Source organism: Cygnus olor, chromosome 7 (assembly GCF_009769625.2).
Source record: "Cygnus olor isolate bCygOlo1 chromosome 7, bCygOlo1.pri.v2, whole genome shotgun sequence".
Classification (NCBI taxonomy): domain Eukaryota; kingdom Metazoa; phylum Chordata; class Aves; order Anseriformes; family Anatidae; genus Cygnus; species Cygnus olor.
In genome coordinates this window covers 17,118,703-17,137,115 of record NC_049175.1, presented here as the reverse complement: position 1 = coordinate 17,137,115, position 18,413 = coordinate 17,118,703, and the positions used below count along the sequence as shown (strand labels likewise).

Sequence of the window (18,413 nt, the reverse complement as noted above, 5' to 3'; positions counted from 1 at the left end):
GATCTTTATCCACCTATTGTTTCCTGCACAACAACGGCAACATCCCTCTGTTCCACAAGGTGCAGTAACCGGCTGCAGCCAGTCCAAATACCTGTGGTGAAGCTGTCATGCTGCGGTTAGGAGAGAGGGACATAGGTGGGTCTGGATAATCAATGGCATTCTTGACCACTGGCCGTTTGAGTACTTCCACGTAAGTGACAGGGAAGATGCCTTGGCGATTGGTGCCAGAGATTCTTCCTTCATACCAGTTCTCATCCACTCGTCGAATCAATGTGATCCTTTCACCCTATTGAAAGAATGGCAATGTAGTTCTGACTTCAACATATTAACATATGATCATTCCAAAGCAGATTACGTTTTTAAACTTGCTGCAGCTCATTTAAAATAATTTATGGCTCTCAGCCTCTCTTATTCCTGAATTATACGGTTCTTACACTAACCTCTGGGTGGGAATACTTTTCAGTTCAGAGAAGAAGGAGGTGCAGATCTTCTGGTGTACTTTCATGCTGCCTGCAGACTCAGTTACACTTACCTCATGTTTTCAAAGACCATATGTACTAAAGTCAGGTAAAAAAATTGAATGACTGTGAAACCTTTAGGGGTATGAGATGTACAGGGAGTATGACCTGGTCTGCAGTTTAAACTAGGTGTCTCTATGCTCTCTCATGTTTTGCTGACAAATGAAGTGACTTCCAGACCCCTAATATAAACTACAAGTACCACCTTCACATATAATGAAAAGAAGGCTGATAAGATCTAATTTGGTCATCAAAAAAACTAGAGTTGGTTGAGAGATTAAATAGCATTTCTCTGTAAATATGCCTGACTGCTCTGAACCGCCGTTACACAACCCGTTCCTATTCTTTGACTGCAGTCAAATCTAGGCAGTCACTTCAGCACCACAGAACCTTGCCTGCCTGTGCTTAATAACTTAGCTTGTAGCGTGAAGGACACGGAAAACAGCTTTCTTCTTGTCAAATCACCATTTTTATATGACTGCATGCATCTCCACTGGGGAGGATCAGACCACTGAAGATTTAATCTTATTGTAGCTTTCATTTGGAAATTTCAAGTTACTAGCATTAAAAAAACTTTTGTCTGGGTTCAGTTCAACAGCACAACAGAAGTCCCACCTTTCTGAAGGACATTTCCACTTGGGTATCGCCATTGAAGTTGAACTTAGCAATAGCATCTCCATATTCCAATACTTGCAATGGTGATGGCTTTTTGGGCTGAGCTTTCTCAGCTGGTGGAAGGAGCTAGAATGAACAAACAAAATCAAGTGAGTCACATGCAGAAAGTTCATGAAGTGGTCACTGGAGAAAGGGAGTGAGAAAAGAGAACATTTCCAGGTACCTCTATGTATGATCGTGGGAAGATGCCAACTCTGCCGTGGTGTTCACCTTCATACCAGTTCTGGTCAATCTGCTTGTAAATGTAAACAATATCTCCTTTTTGCAGAGGAAGTTCCCTGTTAACAACACAAGCACTCCGTGAGAATATCACTGGAGATCAGATGTGTTATCTGTCCAGCAACTCGTAGGTACCAAGATCTGCATCAGCCCTGTTGATATCTCACGCTCCAACCAAAGTGAAAGCTACATGTTGAGAATTATTATCCTGTTCACACCACGATGTGCAGGGACTCTCTTGTTCTTTGGGATCGTGTCAAAAAAGCAGACCTATGAGGGCCCTACTGACCACACACCCTCCCAGCAGGATTGTGGTCAAACTCAAGCAACAGATGCCACTGGCTGGTTTCTGTGTTGGATATGGAAGGACTGAAAGTTGTGCTCAATTCCTGTTTTGAAAACGGGCATTACACAAGAGCCTTCGGAAAAGGACACATGATTTTAATGGAAACTAGTTTGCTGATCAGATGACCTCTCTCACACACAAACGTTGATCCTGTAAATATTATGCTTATGGTCAGCCAGTGGTTGTACAACCACTGACCTCACCTGGCCTAAAAACTGGGATTTCAACCCAGAGTCTTCAGTGCTAAAATTACCAATGTCTGCACCTTGAGGAACAACCACTGTGGGAAGCTTGTACTAGGCTTATAAACCTACTACATGGGTCCTCACAAGAAAACCCAGCCTTTCCTACCATGATTTTCACAAGCTCTGCTTTATTTTTGTCTGATACTCTGGTATGTTCTCCTCTAGGGATACAACAGTTAATCCTTACATTTGCTTCAGTTTTATTACAGGTCCTGGGGAGATGCTGTGTAAATCATTACAAATCATCACCTATAGAACATATAACAAAACAATCCCAGGGCATTAGCACATGAGAAGAAAAACAGCTGCTCCTTCACTGAAATCTGCTTTTCTTTCTTCCCTCCTTAGCAATGTTAAAACGAGAGACTCTCCAGGTTCATGAAAAGGCAAATGCTTTTCATAGTTTTTTTTCACAGCAGCATTCCCTTCCCTCCATAAACCCCCTGCTCTTCCCGCCCCCCCCCCCCCCCCCCCCCCCCCCCCCAAAAAAAGAGTAAGGTTCTTGTTTGATTCATCACAAGGACCACAAAAGGGTTTGAAGGTACAATGCCACTAGAAACATCTGCTGGTATATCCACAGATATCAGGGGAGCAGTGACCAGTCTGTACCCTTATAGGTCCTGAATCAGGAAAATCCTGAGTCAAAGGCCCAGCTACATGATTAGAACTAGGCACCTGTTTAAATATCTTGCTGACACTGAGAAAGACATTTTCCTGAAGGACCACTACAGGCTACGACCTGCAAGATTCATATTACTTTCACCTGCCATACTGTGAATGCTTTGTTTTGACTGAGTTGCTGGAAAGACACACTCAAATCCAATGGCATGAAGCTTCATAAATGCTGCATCCTAGGGGAAAAGGCAGAGGAAGAACACCAAAGGCAATAGTAACAAGCTATACTCACTTCAGTGTCTGCGCTTTAAAGTCAAACTTGGCTCTAGCAGGTCTCATCTAGAGATCAAAAAAAAAATAAATTAGCACATTAAGATAATAATTAGGTTTTCCATCCTCTTCTGAGGAAAAAAAAACCAAACTCTTCTATAGCTACCATTAGTCTAGGGAAGGATGTTGAATGTAGGTATTCTGCTACAAGCTGGTGTGCAACTGGTATGACAGTCAAAATATGCTGGATGGGTCTCCCTTACCAGGGCAAAAAGTGGTATAACACTTCTGGTATAACTGTAATTAATGCTCTAAAGAAAATGGATTTAACAGCAGTAAACGTTTAAATGTGACAAACCCTGGTTAACAAGAGCTACTCCAGTAACTACAGTTACTGGGACTCTGGAAAAAAATTCCCCTCAGTGTCTGAATCAGAAAGCAAAATTAACCAGCTGGGGGAAAAAAAAAGTAGGATTTTATTTGATGTGGCTCTTTACTGATTATTACCTGGCCTTGATGAATTCTGCAATGTGATCCACGTATGGATTGGTAGCAAAGAGACGAAGGTGAGGAGGAAGTACAAATAAATCAGGCCTGTGCATAAAAAACATCTTCAGTGGCTAAAAAGCCAAAGAGGACATGTTGACAGCAGGCCTAGGCTTCAAAACATAATTTATCTGGCTGTTTTTCTAATAGCTACTGAATATTTAGACAATTTAAAAGTCATTTTGGTAATGAAGCATAAAATAAGAAGTAGATGCATTTATATGACACTTCTGCATTTGAAGCTATGTAAACAAGAGGCAGACAAATGTACTCCATCCACATGGTGACCACTTCACCCACTGCCACTGTGCTGCACCTCTGGGGAAACAGGAGCTGTAAAGAACCACAGCAGCAATCCACAAGGCAGGAGATAGCATGTGGCCAGCACACCTGGCCTAGCATCCAGGGAGAGTCTAGGGAGAACTGCCTCGGGCTCATGGAAAAAAAAAAAAAAAAAAATCTCCTCCTTTGTCTCTTTCAGAAAGACTGACCAGGTTGTACTCAGTGAAACATGCTGAGACTTTTTCCAGTTGTTTCCCAAGGACATTAAGCAGCTTTAGATAGGAGAAGAAACAATCTATTTTTTAAAAAAACAACAACTATGAAACAGTCGCATGGCCAGAATCAACAAGACATGAAGTTTCTAAGCATAAGGCACAGACAAGAAGGCGATGTAGCAATATGATGCAAAGGATGTAGAACGCCTTTGATTTACTACAAGTAGCTGATATTTAAAGGCATGCATCACAGGTGTGCACCAGCAATTCTCAGCAGGCATGCTTTAACATATGCAGCTTGGTATAGAGATATCTATTAATTTACCAGGCACAAGAGTCAAAGCAGTTCTAAATGAAGCCAGAATGGGAAAGGGGAAGGGGGATAAAAAAAACAAACGACATTCTCCGAAGAGCTAATGTTGGCCTACAGCACAACATTGTGAGAGGCAAATATTGCTTTGGGTCAAGCAGCAGACTGAGGTAACTAAAACAGACCTCTGACCCAGATTTCCTCTTTGCTGTATCGTCTACATTTAGGAGGTCCCCAAATCGCTCATTAGTGATAAACTGATGGTGCGTTGGAATAACCCCTGTGTGCCTTCTAGCTGCAATATCAGCTTCTTCTTGCTCACGTTTAAGCCGTCTCTGGTCCTCTAAAAGTTTCTGCCATAAAATTGCATAAAATGGGCAGTAAATCATCTAGTTAAGGCCATTTGAAAGCTGCCACAAATGTGACTTGAATAAAATTCCTGAGGTCCCAGCAAAAAGCTGGAACTTTACAGTTCAACATAAAACACCGATTTTACTAACTACACAATACCCTTTGATTTAGCAAGCACAAAAGTACATTCCCATTATCACATAACAGAAATCCAGCTCATACAGTGGATCTGATCCAACACTAATGGAAGTCAATGAGTTTTTCTAAGTTTTGGCCACGTCTTGGGAACTTCTAAGATAATGTGAAGCTTGCTGATAATGCAGGGGGCTGATGCAACACCCCCTCCAACCAATAAAGAGTTTCTCTCGACTTCCAAGAGACCTGAATCAGATCCACAGGTAAGTTGAGGCACCAAACCCCTCTCTGAGCTTTGAAAGGAGCTTGGGAGAGTGCCTAACCCACCTTCAGGTATCAGATTCTCCCATACTTCCTTCTGGGTTCATGTAACACACTTCACAAAATAAACAAACCCCACAGAAATATTTTGGACTTCTTTAGCCTCTGGCACATTAATGGAAATGAGAATTCTCGGGAACCATGCAGAAGGGTTCTTGCACGTTTTGGCACTGACTGTAGGCTGAAGAGTTAGGCTCTTTGGTAACTCATTTGGCAGTTGAACTTGATGACCTTTGTAGGTCCCTTCCAACTGAATGATTTTATAATTTGAAGCCAGCACGTCTTAGTGAACTCAGAGTTTTGCTCTTACATGAGCTTTCTTGCTGGATTTTGGCAGTGGGGGGATTATTGTTTCATGGGAGAAGACAGCAAAAAGTATATTTTTCCACATTGGAATTAAGAACAGATTTTACACATATTTCAAAACCCACACAAATGTTATTTGAACTCAGAAAGGTAACATGATTCTTCAGTAAAATTATCACTTGGTTTTATTTTTATTTATTAAACAAGCTTCCTAGAAAGCAATCACTTTATAATTTCTTTAACCCAACTTGAATACAGTCAGTGCTGAACATCCTTTGTTACTTTCTTAGTATTTCAGCTTGTCCATACATCACCGAGCCATTTCAAAAAGGACTGATACATTCTGTTGACAATTTTAGATATCAAAGAATTCTAATTTGCATTGGGGAAAAGCTTCGCACTTCCTGGTGGCTTGATATGCCTTACATTTGTTACTCAAAACCTGAGGACTCTTGCATGAAAATAAACCCTTTCTGACCAGCTTGATTAATACTGACTCAGGTGGCTTTCGTGGAGAACAATAAAAATTAATTCACTTGTAGAAATACCATTTCAGCTTTATCTGCAAGTACTGAGGTGTTACACTACATCTCTCATACCTCTCCAGCCTTTTTACATTTTTAAAGCCCCCATATATCATTTTGTGCAATTGATAAGAACTATCAGGTTCCTTTTAAATAAAAGCTAAACTGGACTACACATTATACAGTAAATTAGTGGCAAAAATAGTATTAAAAATAAAACATACTGGTTCTACCTTTCTGCTCTAACTTCCAATATACATATCAATGCACATATAAGTTGTCCTTCTAAAAGAGTTACTGCTGTATTTCTTGCATGTGGAGCTGCCACAACTGTTACTAGGCCATAAAAGAAGGCATTATTACCTCTTTATCATCATAGCGCCTGCGGAGAATTTCTTCGGGAGTTTCCATGTAATCAAGTGCTGCAAAATGCCTTGGTGATTCTGAATCTACTTCGAAACAACATAAGGAAGTTAAAATACAGATGGATTTATCTAGCATAACCAGAAAGGAAAAAAATAAATATATTTTAAAAATTTGCTTCCATTACAATGGTAAGGATTCTCAATTGTCATTGACCAAATTGCCAATCAGATGTTGATTATTTAACCATTTTCATTTTTTTCCCTTTTGGACTATACTTGTTAACAAAGATCCAAAACCAGGAAGAAAATAAAGGTACGGGAAAGAGTAAAAACACAGAAGGACTTTGTGAAGAAAAGATTTGCTGCCATCAAAATATGATTTGGCATTTTACTGCTGAGAAAAGTTTAACACACACACACACAACATGACCTTGAGAAACTGCTCCTTATAGCAAATCATCTGGGTTTATTTTATACTCCCATGTCTGCAAATGATATAGGACTAGAAATAACTCATGTTGAGATTCTTGCATCCCAGGAGCTGCTTGAGACCAACTGAACACGATGTGATTAGAAAGGCAGCAGAAATCGTTTCTCAGAAGTGCAGCTGTTAATATGTCCTGAACAAAAATGCTCAGCAAGACACGCAAAGGACATTAGACATACCAGAAAAATAATAATAATAATAAAAAAATAGGAAGTCAGGGGATGCAAAGATGGAGAGTAAAAATGCAGGGACTGTGGAAGAAAAGGGGAGGAGAAAGGAAAGCAAGAAGACAGATGAAGGGACACTAGTAAAGAACACAAAAAGCCACCTCCTAGGTACGTCCCAAGTTCACTTTGCGGGTTGTTGTTTGTGTCCAAGCTGTGATATAGAGCATATGGGACTGGGTTCCCATTGTGTAAGGAGTCAGGAGTATCAGACCGGCCCATGGAGCTATCTCGGCTAGATCCCCTGGTGGGGAAATAGCTAAGCCTCTCCACAATGTCAAAGGAAGACAGGCGCCTGGGAGCCAGCGGCCTGCTTCTGGAGCACAGTCTGTGCTGGGAGTGGTGACTCTCATCTCCTGTGCTCCCCTGGAGCTGTATGGGGTCGTCTGGGCTGTCGGGCCTGGGCATTGCTTGGGTTTCCAGGCAGCCTGGGGGTGGAGTCCTGCTGGACTTGTGTTGAAAGGGTTTTTTCAATCGGAATGGGAGTGGGCTCATCAGGTAGACATTTCTGGGGAGTGTGTGTCTGTCCCCATAGATATCTCCTTTGGAATCAGGGTTCCTGGAGGCCTGCTGCTGCTCATGCCTTCGGATAGTAGTGAACCTGGTGTAGGAAGCTGGGCATGTGCCTTTGCATCTGTTGATTTTATGCTTCTGAGGTCCATTGAGGTTGCTGCTGCTGCCGCCACTGTCATTGGATGCATTTGAGAGGAGATCTATCTCATCCGTGCAAGCTGAAAGTGTGTCCATAGGGATGGCATCACTGACATCCGAAGCTGTGTCCTCCACGTTGCTGCAGGAGCGGGAGGATTTGTCTGCCAAGCTGGTGGCATCCTTCTCTTCTCGCTGTGTTTTTGGCAAATCCAGAAGAAACTCTGCAGAGTAGGCAGAACTCAGACAAGTTTTAGATTGGAGAGAAGTGGTGAACTTGCTTGGTCCGGTAGAAAAATCAAGTGCGGGCATTGATCGGGATCTCTGGATCAGCTGCTCAAAGGCACTGATACGGGAGGAAACGGTGTGTTTGGGGATCTGCTCTGAATCCTCTCGACTAAGGCTGTGCTCCATCCTGTCCTTTGCTTCATTCTCAAACTGAGACGCGATATCTCTCACGCTGCAGGAGGAGACTGTGCTCAAATTGATCCTGGACCGGTTGATCTGGTGCATGTCTTTATACAGCATTGTAAACTCCATCCCGCTCTTCCTGGAGGCAGGGAACAGGTAGCCTTTCCTAGAGTTGGTGCCATACTCCTGTAGGCTCATGGTACTGCCAGATTTGATGGCATACTCCTGCTTCGACTTCATCAACATGTCTTCTATGCTTTCCCCTATGTCTACCATAAAAGCTTTTTTATTATCAAACAAGGCAATGGAGCTACGAAGGTTTTCGCAGCTTTGAGCTTTCTCATGAGATAGCAAGATACCCTTCTTGTCCTGCACAAGAGCAGCTGGAGCTGCTAGTTTGGGTTTGAATTTAGAAGGGAGGATTTCAGTAATGCAGGCTTTTGCAGCTGATAAGGGCTTCTTATTTTTACACGAGTGACCTAACATACCGGTATGACTAGCGTTAAAGGTTCGGCTATTAACTGAAGAGGGTGCAGTCATATGAGCATTCCCACCTTTACGATCCACTGGTAAGCATGCAGAATAAAATAAATACAACCTGTTAGCTTAAGTGCTAGAAAGCTATTGAGAAAGGAGAGAGAACATGCTTGGATTTCATACAATGCACTTTAAAGAAACAAAGTTCCAAAACATAAAGAAAAGCAGGAAGACACTGCACAACAAGCTGCACTTACAGGAGTAGGTGAAGTGCTGCTAATGTTTCTAAGCTGAGAGGCTTGGCCAGAAACAGGCCTGTTGCACTTTCAAGGTACCCTCCTAAAAAGTGCTGAGCATCATCAGCTTCCAGGGGAGCTGTGGCACCATGGAAAAGGGCGGCTGAACTCTGGGCAGGATCAGGGTGTCAGCAAGAATGCAGAGGCACTGGCATTGCAAAAATGGCTTAATGCACCGAGCCTGTAATCACACCTACTATGGTCTCACCACAGTGTGTGCCAACGAGTTTATTCCTGAGAGGGAGAAGAAAATCAAGGGCTGACCATGCAAGGACAAGCATGCCACATTAGCTGGCCTTGTAGAAGAGCTGCTTGCTTAGAGATTTCCCATACCAGGAATAAGCTGAGTGTGCTTCAGACAGTGTGGTGTGGCCCATGTTTGCTTTAAAAATCAAGGAGTCAAATGAGAACACTTTTTTAACATCAGATCCAGACTGGGTTGAGCTGTGACTGCATTTTTTTAGGTCTGTTTCCAATCTGAGATCAAATTAAACTGTCAAAATAACCATTCAGGTTCAATTGCAGTTTGGGGAACAATAACTGTTTGACCAGATTTTTTTTTGTTCAGCTCCAGTTTGACTCCTTGCCCTACAGGCCGGACATAATACTGAAAAACATCTGGAAGATGGAGACAGAGACCTTTTTGGTGTGATGCACTATTTTTAGGGAGAGCAGTTCAGAAACCCAATGCATTCCTGCCCCAGTCCTCTCCCCATCTTGATCCATTTTTAGGTTGAAGTTGGCTCAGGGACACATTCCCCAGTACAACTCCCTGATGGTAGTCAGGCTCTTCCTTGACCTAATCTTCTAGAAAGTCCACAATGGGGGAGAGAAAGGGGGAGGAGAATGCAGCAGTCTCTGCTGTCTTGCTGCCTCAGAGACCGCAGGGTGTTGCTGGTTCAATGTCCTGTGCATTCTCTGTACAACCCTTGCAGGCAGGAGGCTGCAGAGAACATGGTGCTGGCTACACCAGGGTGGCCAGGCCAGCAGCCATGGTGTGGCCTGCTGAGACCCCCCAGCAGGAAGAGCAGGAAAGGACTCTAGCATGACAAGGCAGTGGGAGCAGATGGACAGCAAGGCCAGCCTGAGCAGCCTGGAGGAAGAAAAAGAGGGTGTGGAATGTGGCTGAGGTGTGGGAGGGAGAGAGCTGGTTCCTGTTAAGAAGAGGAACCTGGATCAGATAAAGGGGTCATGAAAAATACTGGCCAGTGTAGTCTGAGAGAGAAAAAGAGAGAAAACCAGGGATGGCAAAGGGGAAGAACAGAGGAAACCTCAACTGGCTTGAACAGGACTCTAAACCCTGCAGGAGTTTGCCCCATATCACCAGACTTTTGACACTTTGTGCAGAACAAAGGTCAGGTTAGCGCCCTGACCGCCTACCTTTTGTGGAAGCAGAGCTAGAAGGTCGCTTGAGACCACTCAGCCCCTGGAACGGGATATCTCCACCTTCCAGCACACTCTTGTAAATCTGTCTTTCATTCTCCAAGCCAGCAAAGTCCCCTGGTGCTGATTCTGTCTCCCTCTTCACTGTGTGGTAGCTGGGAGAATATGTGGAGCTGGAAAACAGTTTGCAAAACAGAAAAATGGCGAAGAATGCCAGTGGGTCACTTCTGTTTGCTGAGAGCTTCGTGCAAGGAAAGAGAAAACCATACTTATAAACCCAAAATGGACTGTGCATGAAGAACTGATGCTGAATAAAGAGGTTATGAGTACATTGCAATAGTGCTGCAAGTTTTGCACTACCACAACATTCTCCACCTGAGGGAACTCTCCCACCTCAATCCCCCAGAAAACAGGTGGCAGGAAAGCACTCCTTTATTTTACAGACGAGACAACAGGGTCACTGAACAAATGCATGATTCCCTTGCAAACATACAGAAATTCAGTGGCTAGCTAGAAGTAGCACATACATCTTCCGGCTCCAGCCCTCTCTCCTTAAACACCAGCCATTCCTGTCCCCTGGTTACAAAGCACAGCTGCTCAGGATTTCATCTCAACCAGTTCAGCCTCCCAGCCAACATTATAAGCCAAGACTCCCAGAGCAATTTTCCAAACCCATCAGTGAGGGACTGTGCAGAGAAGCACAAGCACTGGGCTACAGACACTACTGTTTAAACACCAGAGAAATTTCCCAGATAGGTACAATTCTGCTCAGCTTTGCCTCAAGCTTGCGCTAGAGGAAATACGAAGTCACAGACTCTAGGTCTACCATGCAGACATACAAACAAAATGCTGGATTCTGAGATATATGTTAAAAATGGGCACAACTGTAATTCCTTAGGCCCTTAAATAGTGAAGAGTTATTACAAATCCCTTTCCTCTGTCATGAAACAGAACCAGTAATCTCCCACATGTGATTTCTAAATTTCACTGTATTCTCTCTAAAAAAGAAAAACAAACCAAACCAAACAAAAAAAAATAATAATATTTCATGGTATGAATGGTTTTCCCAGGTGCAAAAGATCAGGCAGACTGTGTTTTCCTAAAAGCTGAGCTCATCCGATACCAGTTGTTGTACATGCTCACCCAGGCTCTTTGGAATAAGATGCAGTCTCACACAAAGTTATTCTGAGGCCAAAGCATGCCTGCTAGAAAGTTAAACCAAGAAAAAAAAAAGTTTTTTGCCAAATCACAGAAACTTTTGAAAGCTGGTTTTCATTGCGATGTCCAGGGGTGATTCAAATTTATGAGAGTGTGGAAATACTTGTGGTTAGGCCTGCTTGTTGTGGCTAAATTTGTACATACATCTGGTTATTTTGGATGGACACTGTAGTTACAGGGTAAAGAGAAAGCTTTCAAACACATCAGAGGACTGGCTATGGGGGTGGAATTACACAATGTCTGGATCACAAAGAAGATTTTAGTTTCCGGACAAGGAAAACCAGGTCATAGGCAGTCCCATAAATTATTTTCTGAAGTAAAAGGGCTTGTGAAAAACACCAGCAAAGAGAAACAGAATAATGTCGCCACTTCTACCTAGGCAATGCTCAAATAGAAGCAAGGGCCCAAGCCATAACCATAGCTACAGAGTTCTTCTGTCTCGTGTGCATTACTCCAGTGCCTCTATTTGTCAGGTTCCTGAGGAAACCCTGCCAGCTGCTGCAGGGACTCATGACTGCCTTGAGGTTCCTCACCTGAGACGTGAGAGCACTTGCACCCAGTTGTTAAAAACAAGGGGTTAAAATATTTTCCCTGCTTTGGGAAAACACCTAGGGGAGAGAGAGGAGGTATTTGGCAAAGGAGTCCCTATACTGGTTGCTCCCCCTACAGGGCCAGCCAGCTGTACGGCAGAGCTGGGGCAGGCTGCAAGAAGGTTAGAATCAGGTGAACAGAGGGAAGAGCAACACCAAAGAGGAAGAACAACAAAAAAAAAGCAATAAACTCCAGATCTCTCTTCTCCCTGTTCTCTACAGACAGGCTAGGGAAGAATGTATGACTTCATTGGCCCTCTCTGTTGTCTCCCATTCCCACCCTACCCAGGTTGCTTCCCATCCGCCAGCACAGACGTTGGCACTCCTGAATGCTTTGCATAGTATCAGAAAGGGCACAGACAATGCTGCCATAGGTGGAAACCTTGGCTTTTGCTAACAGATCAGTCTGTGCACAGGGGAGAGATGCCTTGCAGAACAGAATGCTGTTCTACGTAATGAAAAGTAGAGGTAAGATGGCTTTAAAATGTATGATAACACATATACATTATGCACATGCTTCTCTTTTAGCTGGAGGGTAATTTCCTTGACTTGAGTTGTAAATATTAATTCTGTATGTACAGACACAGCTTTCAAGGTCCAGAACAGCTCCTACACCCATCAGTGGCAACTAACATGGGCTCTATAAGATGACTTGAATGCAGGAGAGCAAACCTGGCCCGCCTAGCAAATCAAACAGAAGATTCACAACTTTTGCAACACTTTCGGGACAGTCAGGAATTCAGGATTCTTACCAGTCTTTGGCAAATATAAGCTATCCTTTTATGCTAATCTATGAGATTTCCATGTATTTTATTGCTCTCTCCCTACGTAAACAAAACTGAAAAGTCATAGGAGCAATGAACAAAATGATGTCAATGGGTGCCTGGAGGAGAGAGTGCCTTTCCTAACAATCCATGCATGCATGGCAGATTGTGTCTATGAGAAATGCGATGCACCTAGTCCAGTTACAAGGACTACTCAGCATATTGCCCTCGATTTTTTTCTCTTCCTCTTTCAAAATGAACCAGCTCAATGTATAACTCATTTACACAGAGTTCACTGTTATATTAAGTGTTCATCCAGAAAACCAGTGCCACATTAGATCTCTAAGAAATATTGCAACTGCTACTACTTTTCCCTTCCTGGAAGCTAGAAAATTATTGTGTTTCATCAACAGCATCCTTTTCCTCTAGAATGCATAACTGGAAACTTCTAACAGGAACCAATCTACCATACAAAAGTAACAAACTTTTTTTTTCTTTTTTTTTTTCCAGGCAATAAAGTTGTTTGCAAATAGGCTGTAGCTTCATGCAGTTTCATAAAAATGGAGTTAAGATTCCGTTTGTTTTTTTAAAAGTAGCTGCCTAGGCACTATAGCAGTTCTTATCTAGACAATACAATCACTTAAGTAATCACTTCAAAATTAATTTAGGATCAAAGAGCAGACATAGTATCTGGATTCACCTAAAGCACACTTATAATTCTCATGGGATATATAGCTGTCTATATCCATCACCAAAAAATAAAGCCAGGCCATTTCCAACACCCTAAACCCTGCCCCACATGCCCTCAGACTATACAAGAGGCATCAAAAAGCAATTGGAAAACTTACTAGGAGGAATGGTCTGTGGAAGTTTCCAGAGGAGTAACACCTGCTGTATTCTGCAAAAGTCCAAACAAAGGAGTCATTGATATCCGCTTATACACGAGGAGAAAGAAAAAGGCTTGCTTAAGTAATTTTCCATTTATTGCTTGAATATTAGCCTTTACGAGACACTGAAGTTTAAGTCTAAATGCAATTTAAGTTGTCAATGTCTTTGCAGAAAAGCGACAATTTTCCTGAGTTCCATCAGGGCAGTGACAGGTTTTTAGCACAGCCGATGCCTTTTTGCAGCGCCTATTCTTTTGTCTGCCAATGAGTCATTGTGCATAAAGCCAAAAGCAAGAAGAGATAACCAGCTGGGCCAGGACCAGGAGACATGCTCATAATTATTTCCCCAAGCTTTTCCCCCGAACCAGTCACTGCCCGCCTTTGCTTTAAAGGTACATTACATTTCTGCAGCACAATACATTCCTAAGCGTTCATATGAATATCAAAGCACTAACAAGAAAAGCAATGTTTCAGTTCAGTTTCCTTACTTAAGAGAAGCAATGCCAGCTGCACAGGTTCAATAGCAAAAGCCAGTTCTTATCCGCTTGCTTTAAATCCATCTAACACTTCCTAGGTACGTTATTTAAAAAAAATGATGGCAATTTTAAAAGAAATGCTGTACTTGGTCTCCTCTCATCTACCTGAGGATTCCTACGTAGGAAAAAAAAAAAAAGCAAATCTTGGGTTTGAAAAAGAAGCTTTTTCAAGTCCTGGTGAAATGCTGCAGCTTAAAAAAAAAAAGCCAACAACAAAGGGAAAAAATGGCGTGTTACCAAATTAATCTGTCATTTCATGGTTCAAGTCCTGCAGACCCTCGGACCAGCAGCAGCAGCTGACCTGCCCTAGAAGGCCATGGCAAGGTGCAGCATAAGGAAAATTGTGCAAAATCTCTTGGGAATATTCAAATATTGGGTAGGCATGCGCTCCTAGCAGGGAGCAGCAGGGTTTGTATGAAGGGAGGGTTGATGGCAACACGCTTGAAAGGCACGAGATGATGACGTGACACCAACCAAGAATTTTAATCTCATTGCTGCTGCCTATTCATGTGAAAAATAGAGAGGGTTTTTTTTTTTGCAGACACGGAACTCAAAACCCTGAAGGGGGAAAGGGGTGGGTGAGGGTGGAGGACAGCTGAAAGGGAATGGGGGGAGAGGAAATCACTGTATCTGAAATGGATTTCAAGCCGGATTCTCAGCATCACATTCTATTATTTCTGACAGCGACACAGCAAGCCATGCAGTCAGAATGGTCAGAACCATTATTTATCCCAACCTCAATTAATAATCATCCAGCAGTGAATAGATTAGAGCAGAGAGTTTGGAAACAGGGATTGGCAGCATGAAAAGAATAGGAAATACCTTCTGTGGCTTTTTATGTGGTGCTTTATAAAGCTTCTCCATTTTTTCTAAATCTGCCTCTAACTCAGTCTGGTAGAGGTAGAGGTCTTTTTCTAGATCAGTCTGGTTAAAGAAGGAGAAGAAGAATGGGAAAATAATGCTTAGGGTTAGGGGAAACCAAAGGAATGTTAATTTTGAAAAAAAATAAGCGAGCCTTTTTAATTGAAAAAGACAAAGATGGTATGGACAATACACAGAAATTCACTAGTAATTAATCACATTTCAATCATTACAGAGGAAATTGATTTAGGCATTTAAGATCCAAAATTAAAAGATGCACAGCAGGCCTACTAGAATCTACTTCTACAAACCATAAAGTTATAAAACCCACCTGTAAAAAAAAAAGATACTATAACAATATTCAATAGTATGTTAGTATAATTATCATTGCAAGTCAAGATAGCAAAACCACCACTCTAAACTACTGTTGATTATGTTTTTCAGAATTGTTTATTAAATCAATTCACTAGCTACTTGTTAGGCTAATGAGCTGAAGCCCAATTAAAAAAAAAAATCACAAGCACACAAAACCCAAGCAATGCTACAAAAGAAATAAAGAAATAAATCCACATACACACATACATACGCACTGGATGCCGTAGTACAACGTATGTGAGACACAATTACCTTTCTATCCTCTCTAGTAAGGATAGAGCAATCTCCAGGAGTATAATCCCAAATCTTTTTTGGAGGCTGATGGAAAGCAGAGGAAGGAAATGAGGAAATGAAGATAAGGAAAGACATCACAGAGAACATGGAAACTGGATTAGAACAGAGAGGGAATACAATAGGGGTTTTGCATCAACACTGAAAAGAAATTATATAAAAAAAAAACACAACAACAACAGAGAAAGAGAGAGATAGAGGGATAAAACCACTCTAGCACAAATATCAGGAGATCATGGGAGGTAAAAGGGAGCATACATGCAAGTCAGGGAGGGGCTGTTTTCAGTAATGTTTGAGGACAGTTTTATTTTTGCAAGGTGCTCTAAGGGATTTTGGACTCTCTAGGAGGAGCCCGCAGCTGGTGGTTAAAGCATTCTTAACACACACAAAAAAGGAAAAAAAAATATAGAAAAAAAACACAAAGCAAAACAAGGAAAAAAACACATGGTCATAAAAAGCATTTGTTTTGCTCATTCTTCTTTTCGAAAGGAAAGGGTAAAACAAGGGCCTTTGATAAAGAAAAGGGAGAGATCTTTCCCACCCCCAGCAGACTCTGAATACATACCATGTGAACAAATGGCTGAATTTCCAGTGTTGGCATTGTGGGGCAATGAGAACGCAGAGCTGTTATTTTCTATTTTTCTATTTTGGAGGAGGGGGGTGTTTGTGGTGGTTTTTGTTTTGTTTTGTTTTCATTTGAGATAGTGAAGTTTGGAAACAAGTTATTTAAAATATATTCTACAGGTAAAGGCTCCTATTTCAAAATAGGATTTTTCCTGTTTTATATACATGTAAATAAATCGGGAAGGATTATTCAAAATGAAAGACCTTTGTCATATCCAAATAATGCCATGATAACCGTTTCTCATCAAACATGCACTTCACTGATATGCTCAAACTCTGTGTTTCCAAACAAAAGTAACCTTTGTTGGTTGGCAAGCTTAACCTCACCCTATATGTATGTCCATACTGGCTTATATAACTATTTTATCAAAGCATCTCTGACAGAGAATCTCCCGATGTCAGTTCATCAAAGGTAAGACTGAGCTACAATGCTTGGGTCTTGGTCCAAACTCCTTCAGGTTTCTGGATGGCCTGGATCTGTAGTGTGAACCAGTCCCACTTCTAAACTTGGACAGCCACTGTGGGGATTGCAAATACTGCAAATCCCTATTTCTTATCTATAAGATCAGCAGCTGCAGGTGAATAGGTAAGATGGTGCTGCAAAGATTTAGGTTTGAGATGTGGAGGGTAGGAGGTAAGAAGACAGGACACTCCTTTTTTTTCCAACCCCCTGCTTCTCTGTTCATAGCAAAGAGCTTGCTCAGTGCCATCCCAGGAGAGGCTAGGAGAAAAGTGCCCACAATCACAACAGAAGGCAACTGAGCTCTAGACTTACTGACCATCATTTTTTTTTGGGGGGGGCTTCATGGAGCTGTGAAGTCACAGTCAGGAGGAAGAAGGAAGAAACCTGTGGGAATTCAGTCTCAGCAGAGCCCTGGAAAATCATCCATGCTGCAGAGTGATCTCCCTGGCTACGTGTCCATAGATCTGCCTAGAAATGCATCTGGGATGCTGGACAAGCAGAGCATTGCTTTGGCTGTCCTAGGAAGTGCATGTGCTTTCCTCAATGTAAATCCCTATTCATGGTCATTCTGGTGTGTTTGGGGAGCAATACCACAGCCCCACAAGAATCCTGTGCTTCCTTTCAGCAAGGGTGTTTCCTGCCTATGTCACATAATTGCAGCTAAAGTCACAAAATTAGAGGAAATCATGTTTTTAGAAGGACAAATTATCTGCAGCACTGGGAAAGGTGGGGGGAAGCTTGTTCAAACAGAATTTTTGAAAATCCCAGGCCCTAGCAGACATCACTTGAAATGCTCTGGGCATCAGGTTCTGTGCCTAACGAATAGCTGATAACAAAAATCTGGTCCTCCCATGGCTCAACTGAGCACAGCTCCACAAAGAGTACTCTGCTGGCTCTGGCCACTGAACTCAGAGGGATCTTTGCTGAATTTGTCAGGTTCAAGAGCAGCTATCTATAGAAGTCTGAGATGGTATCCTCAATTAAAGTGCCTGATGTAATGCTGAAACAACATGTGCTGAAACACAGAGTGGAACATCCAGACACCAATCATGCCTGTTTTTCAGTAGAAATTACACTATTTCTATGATGTGATCAGACTAGGTACCCAAATTCAGGCAGCTATATTCTGTGCAGAGGAATTTTGTCACTTTCACGAGAAGTGTGAGCAAAGCTCAGGTTTAAAGAAAGTCTGCCTTCTGGTGTCCATGTTCAATAGCCTTTGAAGCCAGTATTGAACCCTAAAATGTTTTTGTTTTGTTATACATGGAAGGAAATCCCAGCAGTGCTCAGAAGTGGTGTGCATGAGCATTTGACAACTGACCTCAAGGAGAAAGGAGAAATCGCTACTACACTTGAATAAATGTGAAAGGCTGATGCTGACCCTCTGATGCAGTAATAGATCATTAAACAGTATTTTATAATGAAATGCAGAACGTTTTATCAGGGTAGCATTTTATGGCCTGGTTCTCAAAGTCCACTACCTCTTTTTTTCTGCAGGTAGCCCTAACCACTGATGTGTTCCTCCATCAGAAAGGTCCTTTGACAAATAATTCAAATAATTAAGCTGTGCTTCATCCTTTTCCAGAGTAAGAAATCAAGGCTATGCTTTTTCACACATAGCAACACAGCTCCATT

General features: G+C 42.1%; 1 protein-coding gene across 1 annotated transcript in view; it reads right to left on the bottom strand.

Moving 5' to 3' along the window:
- The window catches only part of SORBS1 (sorbin and SH3 domain containing 1), a 165,005-nt gene that overhangs the window by 12,918 nt on the left and 133,674 nt on the right, over window positions 1-18,413 (bottom strand). The window contains exons 18-28 of the mRNA XM_040564017.1: window positions 15,653-15,718; window positions 14,987-15,088; window positions 13,590-13,639; window positions 10,167-10,342; window positions 7,059-8,579; window positions 6,242-6,327; window positions 4,427-4,594; window positions 2,911-2,957; window positions 1,357-1,471; window positions 1,134-1,259; window positions 92-286 (exon numbers count right to left, since the gene is read on the bottom strand). Of these exons, the coding sequence (XP_040419951.1) occupies window positions 92-286; window positions 1,134-1,259; window positions 1,357-1,471; window positions 2,911-2,957; window positions 4,427-4,594; window positions 6,242-6,327; window positions 7,059-8,579; window positions 10,167-10,342; window positions 13,590-13,639; window positions 14,987-15,088; window positions 15,653-15,718 (2,652 nt within the window). The remainder of the gene's footprint in view (window positions 1-91; window positions 287-1,133; window positions 1,260-1,356; window positions 1,472-2,910; window positions 2,958-4,426; window positions 4,595-6,241; window positions 6,328-7,058; window positions 8,580-10,166; window positions 10,343-13,589; window positions 13,640-14,986; window positions 15,089-15,652; window positions 15,719-18,413) is intronic.